At 38.8% G+C, this 20,088-nt stretch overlaps 1 protein-coding gene across 1 annotated transcript; it reads left to right on the forward strand.

Moving 5' to 3' along the window:
• The first annotated feature begins 361 nt into the window (after positions 1 to 361).
• MSANTD1 (Myb/SANT DNA binding domain containing 1) lies at positions 362 to 19,739 on the forward strand. The gene is made up of 3 exons (XM_062493342.1): positions 362 to 626; positions 10,446 to 10,730; positions 19,499 to 19,739. The coding sequence occupies exons 1-3, from the start codon at positions 373 to 375 to the stop codon at positions 19,737 to 19,739; spliced, it is 780 nt and encodes a 259-aa protein (XP_062349326.1). The 5' UTR covers positions 362 to 372.
• Positions 19,740 to 20,088: the final 349 nt, after the last annotated feature.

The following is a 20,088-nucleotide window of genomic DNA, read 5'->3' on the forward strand; positions in this document are numbered from 1 at the left end:
TTTTTTTTTTTGTTAAACCTAAAGTGTTTAAAAGCTTTAATATTGATGGCCTGTCAACTTTGTCCTGATTCTTTGGCTTTCAGTTAAAAGGTTTTTGTTGTTGTAGCTTATGCAGTTGCTCTGTTGCTATGGAAACGTGACATCAAAATGACGTTTCTCTGTTTAAAAGCTTTTAACTAAATTCCTGCCTGTCAGATGTAGGCCCCATTTTGTGCACTCAAGCTTCAAGCTGTTGCAAAAAGGTTTCATATGTTCTGTTGTCATTCAAATTCTTTATCCACATATGCATGTCTTGCACTACAAAAAAACCTAAACTAAAAACTCAATCTATATTAAGTGTCCTCTTTTAAAACCCTTTTAGGTCAGTCAGCAATGGCTGCAGCAGAAATTCCCAGTTACATTGTCTCTTCTCAGACTGAGAAACACAGGAGGGCCAGAAACTGGACTGATGCAGAAATGAGAGGTTTAATGCTGGTTTGGGAAGAATTTTTTGATGAGCTGAAACAAACTAAAAGGAATGCCAAAGTTTATGAGAAAATGGCTAACAAACTCTTTGAAATGACTGGAGAAATTCGCCACGGAGAGGAAATAAAGATAAAAATTACAAATATGACATTCCAGTACAGGTAAGCTTCAGTTAATTCTTTTTATTTTAAGAGATTTTAGCAGGGACGGCGCAGTGATTTTTGCCTTTCAGAAAGAAGTCTCCTAGAGGAAATCTGTCGATAAAAGATTAAAGATTGTTCATATCGCTTTTAAAATTCTCTCTTACCAATGCTGTTACGTCATTGTTCATTTGTTCCCCCGATTTCATGTCAAACTCTGGGACAACTTTCTTTCTTTAAAATTAGCTGGCATTGTTATGATGCAGAGGGATGGAAATGTATTTAATGGGGAAAAGAGATTTTTTTTTTTTTTTTTGCTCTTTGCTGAGGGGACTGATTGTGTTAGCTTGGCAGCCAATTTCTTGCAGTGAAACTCCTGCAGTTTCAAGTGGCCACTGAGGATCGGAATTGCAAGGCAAAGTTAAAAAAAAAAAAAAAAAAAGAAAACTAGAACAGAATAATGTTTGGGGGGGCTGATGCTCCTCGATTTTGGTCTCGTGAGTTGAAGGGTTACACTTCACGGGGCCAAGAAAAATGGAATGTCTTATTAGTGAGTGACACACATTGCTATAATTATAAGCAGCAGCAGTGAAAGAACTATTATATCTGCAGAGAGAATCAATGTGCGCCGTCAATACTGCTCCAAAGGAGCCGGGGGGAGGGTGGAGGTGTCTATGAGGGGATGATAAAGAACAGGCAAGCAGTCAGGAGGGGAAGTTGGCTTCAGAAAATGTGAAGCATTTGTGGATTTGTTGTTCTCAGGGAGAAAAAGAATAAGAAGTTAACAGAAATATTTCCATTTTCTTTCCTTTTTTTTTTTTTTTTTTTTTTTAATTCTTATCTCTATGAAGCACAAACTGCCTCATACTGGAAATCCTGAGTGGTGATTTGAGCTAGGTGCTTGTAATGCAAGAAAATCAAATATGCGACTCTTTTATTTAATCTCTCCTCAAAGCTCACATTAATAATAAAAAAGGTTATTACAGCAGGCAACCATGTTAAAACTGCTCGCTTTTCTGTAAGGCACCCTTGCTGTATTTAATGCAGAGATTGCTTTTCAAATAGAAAACTAGGGAAAATCAGTAAACCCCTTAACTTTGAAAGTCCTTCTACATTTCTATGATCCACAAGAATAATGTTTAACATCATTTGCCATAATATTAAACCTGATGTTTTGTGGCAAATGCTAATGTCTCCAAAATGTTTCACCAACCCTGCTGTAATCCCTTACAGTTTTCTTCACCCAGACCGTAGATGAGAAAGCTGGAAGTAAGATAAATTTTTGTCCAGCATCACCCAGCAATTCCCACTCGGATGCAGTTTTAGGAGTCGGGAGTTGCTGGCTACCAGGCTTTTGCTTAGTCTGCTAAATCTGCAGTCCTCCCTGCTGGGAATTGCATCTCGTGGCACTGAGATTTTACAGGTGTCTGTAGCAGCAACACTGCACGATAGTTAAGTGCTGTAATTGCCAAGTGGAATAGGTTATTTCTGTCAGCCTTTGTTCTAAATTTACAGTGTTGTCATCAATCAGAGAGTCTCATTTTTTTCCTAATTAATGTTTTTACTTTAAAGTTGCACTGGGGGAAGGGAAGAAATAAAATCACTCACATACATGCACTGTGTGAGAAACCGCACTTTTAAGAAATATCCTTCTATTTCTGTGAACTTCTATGATTGCTTCTGTTGCATGCTGTCAATCTGTTTTTCTATTTTGCAGTGCATGGCAGCTCCCTGCTTATTGATTGAGATGCTAATTTAGGAGAGTTAAAAACTGCCTTGTGCTGTCACAGAGCTGTTTCATTTTGTGCTCTGGAATATAAAATGCATCTTCTTATTGTTTGTTCACACGCCTGTGTGCTTTACTGTCAAGGTAAGGTGGTATGGAGAACAGGGACAAGCAGAAGCTGTTACAATTTCTAGTTTTCTGGGTACTTCTTGGTGGTGTGTGAGGATAGGGAAGCTTGTGGTGAAGCTGTAAATGATGTGAGTGGCCACTGACTGCTGGCTTTGCTGTGAGGCAGCCGAGTTTCGATCTACGTTTGGGTGCCTGCAGGACACTGGAGGAAGATGCTTTACATCACTGTATTTCTGAGCATCATTGCTGCACTGTGGCACAAACTGGAAAAGAAAATCCCGAGAGTGGGAAAATGCTCTATTTTGAGATAATACTTTGTAATGATTACATTGGGTTAGTGAGTGTGACATGGGAGAGAGTAGCACCAGTAGCAGAAGTGGGGGGGGTGTTCTGAACCTAGGAGCTTCTTTCTTTCCCCACTTCAGCATCCTGTACTTCTTTAGGCAACTCTGAACAGTTCTGCAGAGGTGGAGTGGCCTTTATTCTTTCTTTAACAGTCATAAATAAACTACATTAAAATATTGAATCAGATCATATAATTATGTGTCACAATTTCATAAAGAATATAAAACCCCTGTCCTACAAATTACTACACATACATATATGGATGAATACATATATGTATATTTTTTCCATCAAAGGAAAAAGCAGTACTTGAATACTTCTACTAGTCTTTTTAACAAAGTTCAGTTTTAAAAGTACTGTCACTGGCATGTCTTAGCCTGGGACATCTGTTGAAACAGATACTGATGTTCTTAAACACATAAGGCTCTGCAATAGAAAGCAGTGAACCTGTTTATAACAGTGCTCTCCAGTCTGAGGATCCCATGGCATTCGAAGAGGCAGTTCAGTAAATATTGGTTTCTTTATTCTGCTTAGTGCAAGCCATTCACTGTGAGTAGAAGGTGTCCAAGTCAGACAAACAAATGTGTAAGGAGGGAAGGAGTGTTCCTTGGCCAATAATGATTGCAGTTGCTGCAGCAAGTGCAGCCTACATGGGTGTGTACAGTGGCAGGGTGCTCAGAAAGGGGCTCCCACCCCAGGTACTCACCCTGGTTCTGGGTGCGTTTGGATCCCATGTGGGATCTTGTGCTGCCAGGCAAAGTTACTTCAGGTATAGCTCAGTGTGCATGAGCACCTGTCACATAAGCAATTTTAGGGTGATCTTATCTCATTCCTCCACACCTGAGGTGAAAACATTATTCAGGTGTTAAAATGCCACACAGAAATCTATTTTATCTTATTATTTCCTCCTTGAATTGTATTTATTTCTGCCTGCCTTATATTTCAGCAAGGTGACAAGAGAATGAGAAGATGTTTAGAGAACAGTTAGGCTGAGATGTGGAAAGCTTTCTTTATTAAGAGAAGCGGAAAAGTTTGTGAATGCTAAAGGTGCATAAAAATATGCACTATTTTTCAGAATGTAAAGCAGATATTTTTTTGTCATAATACAAGAAGTTATAAGAATTGCAAGGCAAGAAATGTAAAACTAGTTAAAGTCATATAAATCTTTATTTCACTGCATAATAAGCACATGGAACTCATTGCCACTGAAAATCATTGACACCAAGAGAGCAGCAGGTTGTTTTAGTATTATTATTATTTTTACTAAAGATTAGATTTATCAAATAGAAAAACAGATATTGTTTGTCTTCCAATTGGGTAGAGTTATGAAAGAAAACAGGTTTCAGGATATTACTGGCCATTAATGGAAAAAACAATCATGTGTTTTTATGGGTGAATGTGCCCTCAAAAGCTGTCTGTCAAAATCATTCTTGAAGTATTCAGCACTGACCTTTGTCAGAGGAAAGTGAGACGATGGACTGACCTGGCAGTGGTTCCTGTGTTCCTCTGCATTATTGTAGTCCAAGTGCATTTGGAGGAAACTAATCAGGGAAGAATATACCGTGACCTGAAGTAATTCTTACTGGAGTCTCAGTATATTAAAGGACCATTTCATCCACCATGGAAATTGACTGGGTGGGAAATTCTGCACAGTACCATAGGTGGAAGGAAAATTCTTTCTGCACGTGTATTTGAGTAAAGTTCTGCTTTTAGGGATTGCTGTAAAATCTGAAATATCTGCCGTGGATAGATCAGCCACCAGATTTTTAATGTTTCGCTTCAAAGATACCTGTGTGGTGAGCTGCATGAACCTCCCCATTTATCCATCCTGGAAGAAGGAATGGCTGAGTCAAGCTTCCTGGAATTCAAAGTTCAGCTTTCAGATGTGCTGGTCATCAAAAGTTTTCCTGAGATTAGTGTGCCAGCTCTTGAGATTTAGCATCCCTTAGAGTATGTGCCCAGTTCTTTGTGTTGTGCAGCCTACTTGGGGCTATCAGCTCATGTGAACCTGTAATTATTCCTTCTCAAAGAAAGCACTGTCCTGTCACTGCTGATGTGCTGATGTCACTGTGTCACTGTGCTCTGTGTCTGCTGTTAGAACATTGCCACTGACAATACACACTGGCTTATAAAAAGGAAGCAGGGTTTGCACAGCTTGCACAGTGGTCCAGTTTTGACTGATTCCTTCTGATGTTTTAAAATAAGAACTGTGTGAATGCAAATGTATTATTTTCAAAAACATCACCCTCCCCAAAGCCTAGAAAACAGGATGCAGCTGTTGCTCTTTGATTTGAATCACAGTCAATTAATGTTAATGATTGGTAAATTTGAATCAGTCTCATGATTTGAATGAAAGAGTAGTCTAATTTTTTATTTTCATGTGTACATGATAGCAATTAAATATTTTTGGTTGTGTAACCCATTGCTATACTCTTTGGCATTATGCAACTGGAAAATTTGACCTCTGTTACAGCAAATGATAAAACATAAGTGCAGCCAAGTCACTGCAAAAAGTTGAATTTGAATATTTTACTATCTCTCTTTCATTTCAATAATTTATAGCAGATGCAAAACTCAGTATTGTACTTTCATCATCTTTCTTTTCCTCACCATTGATTGGTTCATAAACAGTTGCTATTTATTATTTATTTTGAAAGCTTTTCCTAGAAACCTCAGGAGATGGATCTTGTATCCATTCCTTAAGGTGAGTAGTAATGTCAAATGCTGCAAAAATAATAAAAAAGCAGTACTGTTTTGAGCAAGGTCCAAAAAATTGAACCAAGTTATAGACTAAATAACGATGATTTTAAAAAAAACCCAACTCTTTAGAATATAATATTGCTATAATTTTGTTTTAGAAGGTGGATTAATAGGCACAGAGAAAAAAAAAGTCTGAAAAAGGTCAATGGCAGCACAGACTCAAAAGTTGTCTCAGTCTATTCAGTGGAGCATTTTGGCAGTGGGATCTCAAAGTCCATTAATTTATTCACTTCTCTGGAATAAGACAAGCAATCACCTTTTAAATTAACTCAGTTGGCTTGCTTTGGGTATTTGTCCACTGGAAATCTGACTTTGATCCCTGAGTTTTTGGAGAGAGTTCTCAGTTGCCTCTGCTCTCAGCTGGATTTTAGTGGAGCCTCATGAAATAGCAACAGGTCTAGATAAACTCAGTGTGAATTTATTTTGCAAGCTCTGCTGACTTTCTCGCTTACCTCTGTTTCTTACCTCATTTTTCCTGCTGGGCTTGCTCACTCGGGGAGTGATGTGCCCAATTTCAAAATGTTAATGTATGGCTCATCTTGCTCTCTCATTTCTGGACTATTGCATTTCAGCCTTTCTATTGTCCTGTTTCTTTTAACATCCTCATATTTCATTAAAACAAGCAAAAATCCCAACTCTGTCTCTTGGAAGCAACTAAGATTGCTGTGATGAGTTATGCCAATGACAGGGCAGTAAATTAATCTCTGTTTTAGACTCCAGTTTCTCCAGGGTTACATTTACCTCAGTGCAAGCAAAAGCTCTCAGCTGTCTCACTAGGTTTTCTGGACTTCTGGCAGTTGTAGAACAAATATTTAAAAAGTCAGTAAATCCTGGAACTTGATATTAGTATTACGACGCATATTGGTCTATTTGGTTTGTTTTTACCAGAAAGCTAAACAATCAACACTATTGCAGTGAATGTTCTCCCTATTTACCTCCACCTGCAGCATTTCTCCTACTCTTCCAAAGGACTGACATTCCCTTTCTCCTTATCTTCTCATCTCTTCCCGTTTCATCCTTTTTTTTTCTGTGTGTTTGAGCCAGACTCCATACAGGTAGATGATTGCTGCTGGTGCTGCTTTCAAACTAACACAGTTCTCTTGTCCTCCTTCTGGTAGTGATCCCTTTTATTTAGCTCAGAGCTATGGTAAGCAGTCAGAAGTAGAATTAGTATTCATTCAATGTATTGAGAGCCAGAGAAATACCTGTGTTTATACAACTGCAACTCTACAGCTCTATGAGCAGACAATAAACAACAGCTCTTCCTTCAAAATTGTCAAAGTTCTGTAAAAAATGGGGTTCTGGGTACACAGCTGAGCTCAAACAAGAACAAAAATCTACTGACTTACTCAGGCAAAATATCTGCTCCTGGAAACTTTCCATTAAATCATAGAATGGTTCAGGTTGGAAGGGACCTTTAAAGACCATTGCTTTCCAACCCCTTCCCATGGGCAAGGGCACCTTCACTAAACCAGATTGCTCAAAGCTCCATCCAAACTGGCCTTGAACACTGCCAGGATACAGCATCCACAGCTTCCTTGCAGCCTGTTTCAGTGGCTCACCACTCTTATTAAAAATTTCTTCCTTATATCTTGTCTGAATCTACAGTACGGTCTTCCCAAAGCCTTCTCTTCTCCAGACTGAACAATCCTGACTCTCTCAGCCTGTCTCTGTGGCAGAGTTGCTCCAGCCCTCTGAGTATTTTTGTAGCCCTCCAGGTGGGGTCTCAGGAGAGCAGAGGGTCAGAATCCCCTCCCTCAACCTGCTGGCCATGCTGCTTTTGCTGCAGCCCAGGAGAATGGTTGGCTTTGTGGGCTACAGGCACACTGCTGGCTCATGTCCAGCCTCGCACTGACCAGCACCCCCAACTCCTTCCCCGTAGGACTGCCCTCAATCTCTTCATCCCCCAGACTGTAGTCATACCTGGGTCACCCCAAAAATCACCACGGGGCAGGTGATTTAATGAAAGCAGGTGCAAGTAATGAGGCTGGGGATACTTGGTATCTTTATTTCAGCCTTCACTGCCCAGATGTCTCAGTTGGGTATGCCTGCAGCAGAGTTGTCAGAAATACCAGCAGTAGAAAAGAACTGAGTCAGGAATCAGCTCTGAAAGTTTGTGAAGATTGAGGGAAGTCTTGAGGGGGCCAGAAAAAGTTGTTGAATCTTCAGAAAGGCAGGAACAGGAATTAAGAGTTCTTCCCTTCAACTCCTTAGAAGATCATTAGGCAAGAAGTTTTGGAAGCCATTTCCAGTCATGTAAAGGAGCAGGTGGTGACTGGGAATAGCCAGAATGGATTTACCAGCACAGTATCACATCTGACTGACCTGCTTGCTTTCTTTATTAAAAGACTAGATCTGTGGATAAGGGTAGAGCCTTTAAAAATTTTTATTGTATTTTATTTATTAAAAAAAAATATTGACTAGCTTGACAGTACAGACCCTCTTGACACAGTCTCCAAGAACATCCCTGTATCCAAGCTGGGATGCTGTCCTTCAGATGGAAGGACTACCAGCTGGCTAGAAAACTATCTGGATCTCTGGGCACAGAGTAGTTGTTCATGGTTTGTATTCTGCCTAGAGGCTCATTCCCAGTGGAGGACTGTAGGTGTTTTGTACTGGAACATCCCTGTTTAACATCAACAATCCAAAGGTGGAATGCCTGTTCACTGTTTCGCAGATGATGCCAAACTGGGGGCTGCAGCCTGCACCTGCAAGGGCAGGACTGGACAGGCTCGAGAAATGGGCTGACAGGGACCCCATCAAATTCCACAAGGACAAATGCAACATCCTCCTGCTGGGATGGCCAGTTGCTGGAGCAGGCAGGGGATGGCCTGGCTGGGCAGCAGCTCTGCTGATGGGGACCTGGGGCTCCTGGCTGACATCAGGCTGAATACAAGTTCCCAGAGCAGCCAGCAATACCAGCTCTAAGCTTATCCTGCCCTTTTTGACACAGTGACTTGCAGCCTAAAGGCTCAAATGAAGTCTGAATGCAGCTGCTGGACTCAGCAGTGGCCTGTCTGAGGTGTGGTCACTCCTGGCTTTTGCCATCTCACCCATGGGGATGACTGACCACGGTGAATGCACTGCATAATTGCAATTCAATTTTAAACCCCAAAGCTTAAACACATTGGGGGTTTCTACACAGGCAAACAAATGTGCCATGTAGGCTTGGCTACTATAGTGGCATAATTGTTATGTTTTTCATACAAATGGCCTCAACAATTGAACTAAAAGTAATCAATATTAATTGATGGTTGTTGTCAGACCTGTGTTTAGCTATTTTCTTTCTGTGCTGGATGGTTATGCATGTATATGTAGGCTGTGCTCAATATTCTCTGACTATGAAATTGCAGCAGTAGGTTGTGAAATATGTATGAAATTAAAATTTTGAATGCATAGAGGGCATAAAAGTATGGATGGCTGTGAGGCTTTGCTTTGCAGGACTATGATGTGCATTTCTAAATAGCTGGAAAAGCTCATCAGTCCTTGCAAGGACAAGGAAAAAAGAAACCTTAAATGGCTTTAAAATCTAAGCAAATCTTACTGCCTTCTTTTCCCACTAGTGGATTTCCCCTTACTCTAGGCTGACAGTGCTTTAAAAGAAAGAACTTCAAGTTCTCACTTTCAAGTTTGGCACCATTTTTTTCATGTTTACATGCTATTTAATTCTACCCCTTGCAGGACTGGTGTGGGCAGGATGGATTGTGAGAAGGAAAAACCTGAAAGGCTTCAAGAAAAAAAGGGTGGGCCAGGTGTCCAGGAATAGTTTTTATCCCTTTTTTCTTTTTTTCCCTAAAAATGCAAACCTCTAACTTTGAGAATCAGATTTGATTCAGCATTTTGTTAATTTGAATGAAATCTGGTTTATGAAAATGGGGCATTTGTCATTGTTCTTGCCTTTCCTTTTGTGTTCCCTTCCTGCATTTTCATTTAGAGTAACAAGACCCAAACTGGGAAAGGCAAATGAAAAGAAAGTTTGGGGCTCTAGTTGGGCTCTGGAATTTCTTTGAGATGTATACTACAACCATATACCTCAGCTTTCTATTTCTAAGTAAAATAAAATAAAATAGCACTGGGTAACTACTGGGATAGCAGTGAACTTGTCTGAGGACTGAATAATAAATCTCATAATAAGACATATGTGAAAGACAAGATCATGGTTTATAGTCCACTGTGATGTAATTGTAATGTTTTTGCGCATGCTGTTTCTAATGCATTATTAACTGTTTTAGTTGTGGGGGGTTTTTTGTTTTATTTTGTATATTTTTTTTTCTTTTTGTAAATTAATGAAACTCTGTATTTTTGCCTACCCTGATCTTTATTCTGTAACAAATGAACAGACGTCTGTATCTCATGGTTGTTACAAGGATATTTACTGAGGCATTTCTGGGCTTTTAGGCAACATTAGAAAAAGGATATGTGTTATATTGAGAGTCACTTGTACTCACTATAGAAAATAAATATTCATTTTTCAAAGCATGGAAGCACAGGGCTGCCCTCAGTTTAGTAAAGGCTGTGGTGTGTTGCCTATTCCAGTTGTCAGGGACTGCTGTCAGATTGGTTAGTTGGGTATTCTTTAACGGGAAGAAAATTATTCAACCACCAACAGAGTCCTGTTACCATTAGAAGTTGTATCATTCTTTATTTGTACTGAATTTCATTTGGGTTTACATGCAACTTTTTATAACAGGTGAAACCTAGGAAAAGAACCTGAAAGGCTTCCGTGAAAGTTAAAGAAGAAAAGTTTCTAATTTTATTCTCATTAAAAGCATTCAGTTTGACTCCTAAATGTGACCAGAACAAATGTTTAGAGATAGATCTGTATGAAAAGTACTTTCTGTAGGAAAATAAGCTTTAATGTTGTGTGCCTTTTCTTACAGGAAATTAAAATGCATGACTGACAGTGAAACTGTGGCACCTGACTGGCCTTACTACAAAACCATTGATAGGATCTTATCCAAAGTGACAGACCACAGCGATGTGAAAATGCATGAAAATCAGCAACCAGGTCCTTCTACATCACAGACAGAGGCCTCACAGTCTCTATCAGCTAAGTCTACACCTCTGTATTTGCCATATAACCAGTTTACATATGAAGGAAGGGAAGAATGCTTTGAAGATGAACATTCAGAGAGCTCATCAAGCTTGCTTTCTTACAAGCTAAGGTAGCATCTATTTCCCCCTCTTTTTAGTATTTTGCAGAATGAACTGATTTTGCTGCTGTAAAACACCCTGACACATTTTTCTCTAACAGCTCTTGTATTTTTTCTGTAAATCACAAATGAAATCTGTTCCCCAATCTCAGCCACTCTGCTGAATTAGGGCATTTTCTTTATTCCTTTATGAAAGACTGGAAGGGAGCAGGAGAACTGGGCAAAAAGTTGTATATTATTGCCAAAACTCAGCATGCATGTCACGGCTCACATCAGGGAGAGTGTTCATAAAAGGAGTACAGGCATGTTCAAGAGAGTCCTGTGGTGCAATCAGAGATATAACATACTGCTTAGATGATTTTTTTGGCTTCCTCTAGTTTTGCTCTTGATATGAGTATGAAACTTCTCTGGCTTCAGTTATTATTTAAATAGTGAAAAATGCAAAATAAATATTTCTGTGGACACTGAAAAGCTGCCCATGCAGTTTGAAAGTACATTGCAACACTTTAAATATAATTGAGAATGTAATTTTTTTCAAAGTAAATGCTAGTTTGAGATGCAAATATGTGATTCCTTTTTGTATTTTTTTTGGGCTATGATTGGAGTTCCCTGGAAGGCAGCATTTTAACAAAAGGCAGGGTTGTACTCTTGATACAAATTTTAGATTTTACTGGTCTCGTTTTTCATGCAGAGTGGTGTGAAATAAGAGTGGATTACAGTTTTCTGGCAGGAAAAAAGTTGATCTTAGAGATCCTTATCATGAGTCTGTGAGGCTTTAACTGTAACAGTAAAATTACCTGTCAGTCAATGCAACTGTAAAGATGTTGAGCTATAAGAAGAACCAACCTAGCAAGTTTGAATTATAGTTTCCAGACCCACACTTGGATGAATAAAACTAAGGTAAATTAACTCAATCATTCAAACAAATAGTCCTTGAATAGCTGATTATTTTAAAAACTTTTTCTTTTTCTTGTTTGGGAATAAATATTTATTAGGGTGCATAACTTCTGAACTATAGCAACCATTTTGTTCACAAGCAACATTTCTTTTTATCCTAGTTTATTGTAAGTAGTTGATATTCCCAATACACAAACTTACTTGACTTTGGGATTTGCGACCTCCAGAGTCACATTTCAGATGCAATAACTTTATTCCCAGTTGGATTTACAATAACATTATTTTATATTTAATTAGAAGGTCACATTTCCTGAAATGTTGTGGAGTTTATTCACTTGACTACTTGATAACATCAAGCTTTTTAAAAATGCTGGATGTTTTGTCAGCTTAGGGACAACTCCAGGACAACACAGATTTTTGTACCATAAGAGAGAACAGAGGTCACCACACCAGGTTTCACCATAGGACATAGACAGCCCTCCCAGAGAACAAGTTAATCAACCCCAAACCCACATTTGTTGTGCCCACAGTTTGCAGGTGGACCCCCACTCTCGTGTATATGCTTTCATTTACAGCTAAAGTGGACTTAAATCAGTCACTAAATCATAAGCTCTGGAAAATTTAGGCTATGATCCATTTTAGCCATCTTCAGGTTCACTTTTTTTTTTTTAACTTTATCCAAGGAAATGACCTAGCCTGTTCTAGTAAACAGTATTTTAACTTTACTTGGCTAAATTTAGAAGCTGCAGTTCATTTAAATCTAGCCCATGGTGGCACAGGCTGGCTTTCAGCTGGCTGCAAGTCTGGGGTAGGTAATGTCACCCAGCCCTTGCAATGCTGCTGTTGCCTGCAGGGAGTGGCTGTACTGGGGGGCTCAGGAGGGTCTGGGAGCTGGAGGGAAGGGCAGGGCAGCTCTCACTATGGCAGGACCTCCACAACTTAGGAAATCAGCCATGTTCTCACAGTCTCCACTATGAAAGAATTTTTTGCAATAGAACTTTGTGCATATCATTTAACAGCAAGATAGTTACACAGTCACAGGTTAAAATACAGTTCCCCTGTTTTTTTAAAAAAAGGAGAAGTTGAGCAGTAGATACCACGAGAGATCAGTGTAATATTCAGGTGAGCATTGTGATTGGATTAAAAATTAGGAACCACTTGTGATAATGGGGCATGTGTCTGGAAGGAGAAAAAGTGGTATTCCAATAGTCATAGGAGGATTGAAAAGCTTGTCCAGCTATGACCTGTTTAATTTAGACTGATGAATCAGAGCAGAGTAGGGAACCCTTTCCTGGCCAGAAGAAAATACAGCACTTGCTAATGACACCGTGTGGGTTAAAATCACTTAGAGCTGCCATGGTTAGACAAGGAAGTTAATTCTTTTAGAGTTACTAATGGAAGATTATGAACTGAGGAAGCAATTTTCAGCTTAAGCAATTAGTGCATCATCCTATATTTGAAAAGCACTTTGAAACAGCCAACAAGAGAGAAAAGAATTAGCATAAAAATTTGGGTCCATCTTGGCTATTTTATCACTGCCTTTGCCTCTGAACAGTAGATAGTTGATCCAACAGATTCAAAAAAGGAACCAAAGACAGTTCTGGGAATTGAACTCAAAATAGTTTAGGTCCTCAATTTCCCTATTCTTTCTACTTTATGACTATGCAAAACAATTACTTTGAAACACATTTTGAAAAAAACGCACTTATGTCTATATGTAAAATACAGATGTGTTTTGCAGCTGTATATTTTACAGCTTACATTATGGGATTTTCTTCTTCAGTAATAAAAATCCTAATGTTATGGCAACAATTGATAGGGAAAAAAGCCTTTCAAACAGCAGTTCTTTCTAAATAACTTTTAAACATCTGAAAATTTTCCTGTTACCCCTTTAAACTCGCCAACACAGCTTTAGAGTGTCAGCTTTGTGTTTTCCACAGTATCTTTCTTTGAACATAGCAGGAGGCTACTTGGCTATATAAATTATAGCTTTAAAAAAAAAATTCAGTTGAATGTTTAGCTTTCATGACAGCGAAAAATGTCAAGTTTTGTACTTCAATCATTACGTACATATTGTCAAACTAAAAATAGCTGAACCTGGTTTTCTTTGCATTATGTTTGAAAAAGCTTGAGTTTGGGACCTCTTACAAAACCCAAATTTTTCTGGTTGTGATAATACAATTAATGTGAGATAATACTAATTTTAATTTTTATTTCAAGTGTGTAGATGAGGAAAACACTTGGAATCCCTTTAAAGAGGCACCTGCTAGTTTATTAGTATTGTTCTAACACTGTTACACAGCACAAAACTTCTGACAATAATAGAATTATTCTATTATGGTCATAAAATACAATGCAGTGTGGTGGAGTCTTGTACTGCAGCTTAAACTTTCAAACCCCAATTTCCTGACACCTCTATAAATGTCCTTTTATCTAACTGAAAACAGTGTTTTTTCACCCTGTGGATTGATGTATGGGGTTTTTTTTAAATAGTAAAATTATGACAGAACATAATTATACATGTAGTATGAATGTAGCTCAGTCTTCATGTGTTCTGCCATTTCTACTGTACTGAAAATGGAGGTGAAAGGGTTACTTTCATAGATTAAAACACCATAATGAAACCACTATGTTATCTAGTCTGACTTCTTGTTAGACACCATTTGAATCTGGTCATTCTGATGTGGAGCACAGAAATGTTGTGGAGAGGGTTCTGTGACATCCTTCCCTGAGCAGGGCACTTCTGCACTCAGGAGCCCCTGTCTCTGCTGTCCTCTTCATTGTTTCTATGATTTGCTTGACCCTGGGAAATACTAAATGTCTGGTTTAGACCTGATAAAGTCAGAAGATGGAGAATTCACTCTTCCTTTCTTTCTAAGCAAAGAAGAAGTGATAAGAAAAGCCTTGTTTAGACCACTCCCTTGTTTCTAATGTGAATTTAGTGAATGAAACTTTAAGATGTTACTTCAACTTACCTTTCTTTTCAGTATATTGGAGAATCTTTCAGTACATTTTGCTTTCTGACAAGGCGGTTGTGTGCTGTGTGCCATGATTGTACTGTCTTTGGTATTTTTTAATTACTAAATGTAGATTAATTAATTTGGTACAGAAGGTTTACACAAGAAGAAAAAGTAAGAATTGGTAACATGAATTAGCCAAGATATGGACTGAAAGAAGTGCATTAAAACTTGGTGATGATGCCAATTTGGGAACAACATCTTTGGCAAAGACTTTACTATTTCTAAAATTGTGCTACAGCTATTTAAATCTGAATGGGCATCATCTACAAAGAAGTCTGAGCTTTAGGCTATGTGCATTATGTAGTACATCTTAACTTATTATGCAGACTTGTTACTCTAGTAAGGTGTTTTACCCAGGCTCCAAGCCATTTTTGTGGTTCTTTTCTGTGCTTTACTTCAAGGATGAGTCTCATTAATAGCTGAATGCATTTGAATGGTTGAATGAGCCTAGTTTACCAGAAGATCCAGGTTGCCTCATCCTCAGTCCTTGTACTCTGAAGGTCTTAATCTTCAGACTAAAATGATAATTAATATTCTAATATCTAGTATTAATATTGTTCATATCCAGACCAAAAATTATTAATATTTTTAATAAAGATACGGATTATGGAGGTCTGCTCAGATTTGTATGTAGCTAAAAAAAACCAAACCAGTGAGAAACAGCTTTTAGGTGTTAAAAGCCATAAATTCCAAGAACTGATGGTACTGAAGACCTGTTTGCCATGAAGTAGTCAGAAATGAGGAATTGTCATTAGGGCTTTGTGAAGATAATACATTCTGATAAACAGAGAACTCTTTATATTCAACTCCTGCTTCATTAATTATTCACACATGTCCCTGAAAAAAGCTGTATTGGATAAGTGTAAGCAATCAATCAAGGAACTTTTAATTGAACAATGAATTAAATTAGTATTATGTAGGCAGACAGCAAATGCATTTGAGACTTGCCTAATATGTTGCCTGATTGTATCTGGAGGTTTTGCTTTGTTCCCCTTCATGTCCATTACACACAGTCATTTCTGCTCAGTTCCCAAGGTGAGATGGAACAATTTCTTTCCTTTGGTTTGCTTCTTTGGAACCCTGCCTGTCTGTTTTAGAGCACAGCAGGGAAATAGCTTTGTGAGGTTCTGTTTGGAATACAGTCCCAGTGCCAGAGCTCTTCCACACTTCGTTCATGCGGCCAGAGGAATACCAATGCCAGTCTCTTGTAGGCTCTCTGCCATAGGCACTGGAAGCCCAGAAGAAGAGTACCAGCAGCTTGTATTTGAGGTTCTTTCTTTCCTAGACCCCTCTTTCCTGAGATTTTCCTCAAAATCTGTCTTCATAGATAGGCTTTGCAAAGAGGGAGGCACTTCTTCAGCAGCTGGTGGATGCTGTCAGGATCTGCTGCACCCCCATGGTCACAGAGATGTTGGCTGTACAGGAGTGCAGCATGGAGAATGAGCAACAGGAGGAACTGATTGATGCTACAGCAATTGTCAGTCGTTGCTTATTTTGTGCCTATACCTTGGCAAAGCAGACATGCTCCTAGCTGGAACTGTTTGGGGATACTAATGCTGCTTGGGTTACGTGATGCTGAACCCATTTTCCTATCCCTGCTTCCCTCTTGAATTTGTTATAAAAAATTATTGACAGAGCGGGGTCTCTGACATGCTGCCCAGCACACCTGCCCAGAACACCAAGAAAGATGGTGCCTGAGGAAACACTTCAGTATTCAAATGACTCATCACTGGATGGGCATCACTGGATATTTTACACTATTTCATGTTGCAAGTGCTCTTTGCTCATAGATTAGATTCTTTAGAGACTTCTTTTGTAAGGCTCTTCTCAAGAGCTCCCTTTCAGTAGCTATTCTGCAAGAGGAGAGGATTGTAAGTGCCAGCTCCTTACTGTGAACTTGTGAGTGACCACAGAACCCTTTCACTATCAGTCATTGGAGAGAGAAGGAGATTGGGACCATCACCAAAGCTAGATCTTTCTGAAAGTTTCTGAAATAAGTATTTCTTTATTTCTTTTCAATGAAGGCTAATTACCATGTTATGTTTGTTATTATAAACAAATGTAAAGAGTACTTGGGAGACCGTGTAGAATCCTTGTGTCATTGCTTTTGGGAGCACTTCTCTGTGCCAAAACACAATTCTGAGCTAGGATTCTTCAGTGAGTACTTTTTTAGTTATTAGCAGACTGCAGATACTGCTGAAAGAGTAAAAATTTGCTGCTCTTTTCTCTCTGGAGCTGTGCAAGGCACTCACTGTCTTGGATGTATTGTTCCATGTCTTTGATGGATTTGACTGAAAAAACAGCTAAAATCCTTTAGAGACTTTAGGAAAACACTTCAAAGATTCTTTTCTCTTAAAATTATGAGTTATTTTAGATCTTTCAATATAAATCACCCCATCTCGTGTTTTTTGTTTGTTTTTGTGTTTGTTTTATTGTTGTGGTTGTCTCAGTTGAAATTAAAACCCAAATGGTGGCTACTGTTACCAAAAAAGACACATAATAGTCACTGCATCTCAGTACCATTGACAAGCCTCAGATTTCCTTTCTCATTCGTTTTTAAGGACCATCCTCACCAGTGTTTGCATTGACAACACACAAGCCCTCTTGTGGAGTGAGTTCATACTGGTTTCAAGACAGGAGGTCTTACCACAGCTACTTCCTAACACTGTAGGGGGAAGAGAATAGAGAATCATCAAGTTTCCAGCATTGAAATCCTGTGTGAAGAAACGTTTCAATTCAAAAGATGACTTTGGCTAAAATAATATCACCATTTCAGAAAGCTTCTTGCTCTGCCTACCAGAAAGCATGCATTATTTGTGAATGTGATTACAGTGATGGGAACCTTGGAGTAACAGATTCAGTGTTGTCCTTAGACTCCTGTAGATCTTTTCCACTTGGTTGACCTCTTTGAGAATCACATTTGAAGTAATTCTGGCCATTTGAGTTAAGGGAGACAAACAGAATTTAGTGTTAGCCAAGACCTGTTCTCACAAGAGTGTGAGACTGTGATAATTTCAGTGATTAAGCTTGACCCACAGTTTGAGCAGACCCCAAATTTGAGCGGAGCAGCATGTATTTATTTTATTCACATTTATATGATGCCTCAAATGTGCTGTATAGAACCTGCAAAGCTGAGTTTATTGTATACCTTCCAAAGCAGACAGTATCTCACCTTTCTTGGGTCACTGCACTCTTAAATGTCAAGGGGCTTGTGTCTTTTCCTTATATTTGCATTAAGCCTTTCAGGTGCTAAGGATTGTTTATCTCTCCTGCTGACATATCTGAATGTCAGAGTCACTGCTGCACAAAGCCTGTCAAATAGGATGAGAACATGAATCAAATTATGATACAAATCTGCCACAGCTGAATGACCTCACGCCCATTACCCTTCTTCACATTAATAAAAAACACATTCCTCAAGAGTTCAAGTTATCCTTATTCAAGGATGTCTTAAAATCTGCAGCATGTTGACACGGCATACTAGTCACCACTGTACTATCTCATTATTGCATTTCACCTAGAAGGGATACTGCATTTGGCAGAACACGACTGAGATTGCTGTTTGTGTCGAGGGACTTCAAGACACATCATCAGATATCTTTGATGTTGGGGACTCCAGTCTGGAGTTACAAAAAGTGTAAATGAAGACATGGTCTCTCACTTTAAGTTAGGAAAGGAGTTATCCAGCTCTAACTGGAGGTTTCTCAGATGTGTAGTATACTTAACACATATGCCTTCTACTTCCTTTTCTTCCTCTTCACATTTTAGCACGATTCCATGTTAGGTTGAAATAGATCTGTGTGTGTGTGTTCTCACTTATGTGCCTTGTGGGCTGGTTTTGACTGTGTTGCTCTGTCACCCCAAATTAGAAGAGCCATGTGATCTTTACACCTTGAGAGCACTGTCTTTATTGCCATGTTTATCTCTCTTCCAAAACAGAAACCCAGCATGATAAAGCACAGAGGAAATTTTTAAAGTATTCCCCAAATTCCACATGGCAGCTCTGCATATTTCAGATGAGGATGTCCATTGCACTTCTCTGGACAAGCTCCAGCCCCTCAATGTTTTTCTTGTCATGAGTGGCCCAAAAATGGACACGAGATTGGAAGTGTGGACTCACTATTGCCAAGTACAGGGTGACAGTCCCTGCCCTGGTTCTGCTGGCCACACTATTGCTATTCCAGGCCAGGTGCCATTGGCCTTCTTGGCCACCTGGGCACACTTGATTCATGTTCAGCTGCTGTCAACCAGCACCCCCAGGTATTTTTCTGTCTTTTCAGGCTTGTTTGTTGCTTATAATGTTTTGTGGTGAAATATAAAAAAGAGTGGTCAGTGCCACTGCTATGTCTTGGAACAAGGGCAAATTCTGAGATTCATATCAGAATATGAGAGTGGGACCAGTCTTACTGATGAAATTATTCAAAAAACAGGTTGCAAGATAACACCAGATGTAACCATGCAGCACTTTCTCTGGACTGAAATGGTTATTGCAGCTTTAAAATTGGAGTTTCAATGGCCAGATAAGCCAAATGTCTCTTCCAGTACAGCATATACATTCAATGTGTAAGACATGTCAAGATTAAGAAAAAGTTTAAAAATCCTGGTATTCTGAAGGGAAAAATCTTATTAAAAACAATGACATGTAAAACTTGTTTTTTTTTTTTTTTTTTACAATTTGTAACACTATGCACTAATACGTTAAATACTTATGTTTTGGCACAAACTTGAGAGGGAATTTATTGGAGAACACAGAGATTTAAAAATATGACTAGGTTATAGTTAGGCCAAGAATATGCTATCAAATTTTGGGTTCTTTCTTTTTATAAATACGAGTTTAATTTCTAACAAATATTCACATTTCAGAGCTGAAGAAAGACCAGTTAAGAAAAGAAAAATGCAAAACTGCAGTTTCCAAAAGAAGAAGCTAAAATTAATGGAAGCCATGTTGGAAGAACAAAAGAAGTTGAGTAGAGCTATGGAAGAAACCTGTAGAGAAGTACGCAGGATCCTGGATCAGCAGAACATCATTCAAGTTCAAAGCTTACAGTTACAGGAGAGAATGATGAATCTACTGGAGAAAATGATCTCCAAGTCTAATGTGTAGTTTCCTTTCTGAATGCCTCTGAGATTACTATTGCTATTATAGATAACCATTTATTGCACACCATATGTGTGTCTGTTGCCCTATTCCCAGGTTTTCCATGGAAATTAAAACCCTAGTGTAATCCTAGTTCAGCAAGGAAAACATAATGCAGGGCGAGAGCTATCCAGTATGATAAAAGTAGTGCAATATATGCCTAAGTTGAATTATTTTTATACAGAAAGGTTAAGGGATAAATAGCTCGGGGAACTGAAGTACTATTTATGCCGAAGTCAGGTATTGTTTTGCAAACAGTGGTGTTGTATATTGCTTCACATCAAGGACTGCAGCTTAATCTGTTTTAGGAGAATGA

Source organism: Cinclus cinclus, chromosome 5 (genome assembly GCF_963662255.1).
Source record: "Cinclus cinclus chromosome 5, bCinCin1.1, whole genome shotgun sequence".
NCBI classification, from domain to species: Eukaryota; Metazoa; Chordata; class Aves; order Passeriformes; family Cinclidae; genus Cinclus; species Cinclus cinclus.

Coding starts and splice junctions, on each gene's coding strand:
- MSANTD1 (XM_062493342.1), top strand. CDS start 373: ATGGCTGCAGCAGAAATTCCCAGTTACATTGTCTCTTCTCAGACTGAG. Junction 627..10,445: donor AATATGACATTCCAGTACAG/GTAAGCTTCAGT, acceptor CTTTTCTTACAG/GAAATTAAAATGCATGACTG. Junction 10,731..19,498: donor TTGCTTTCTTACAAGCTAAG/GTAGCATCTATT, acceptor TTCACATTTCAG/AGCTGAAGAAAGACCAGTTA.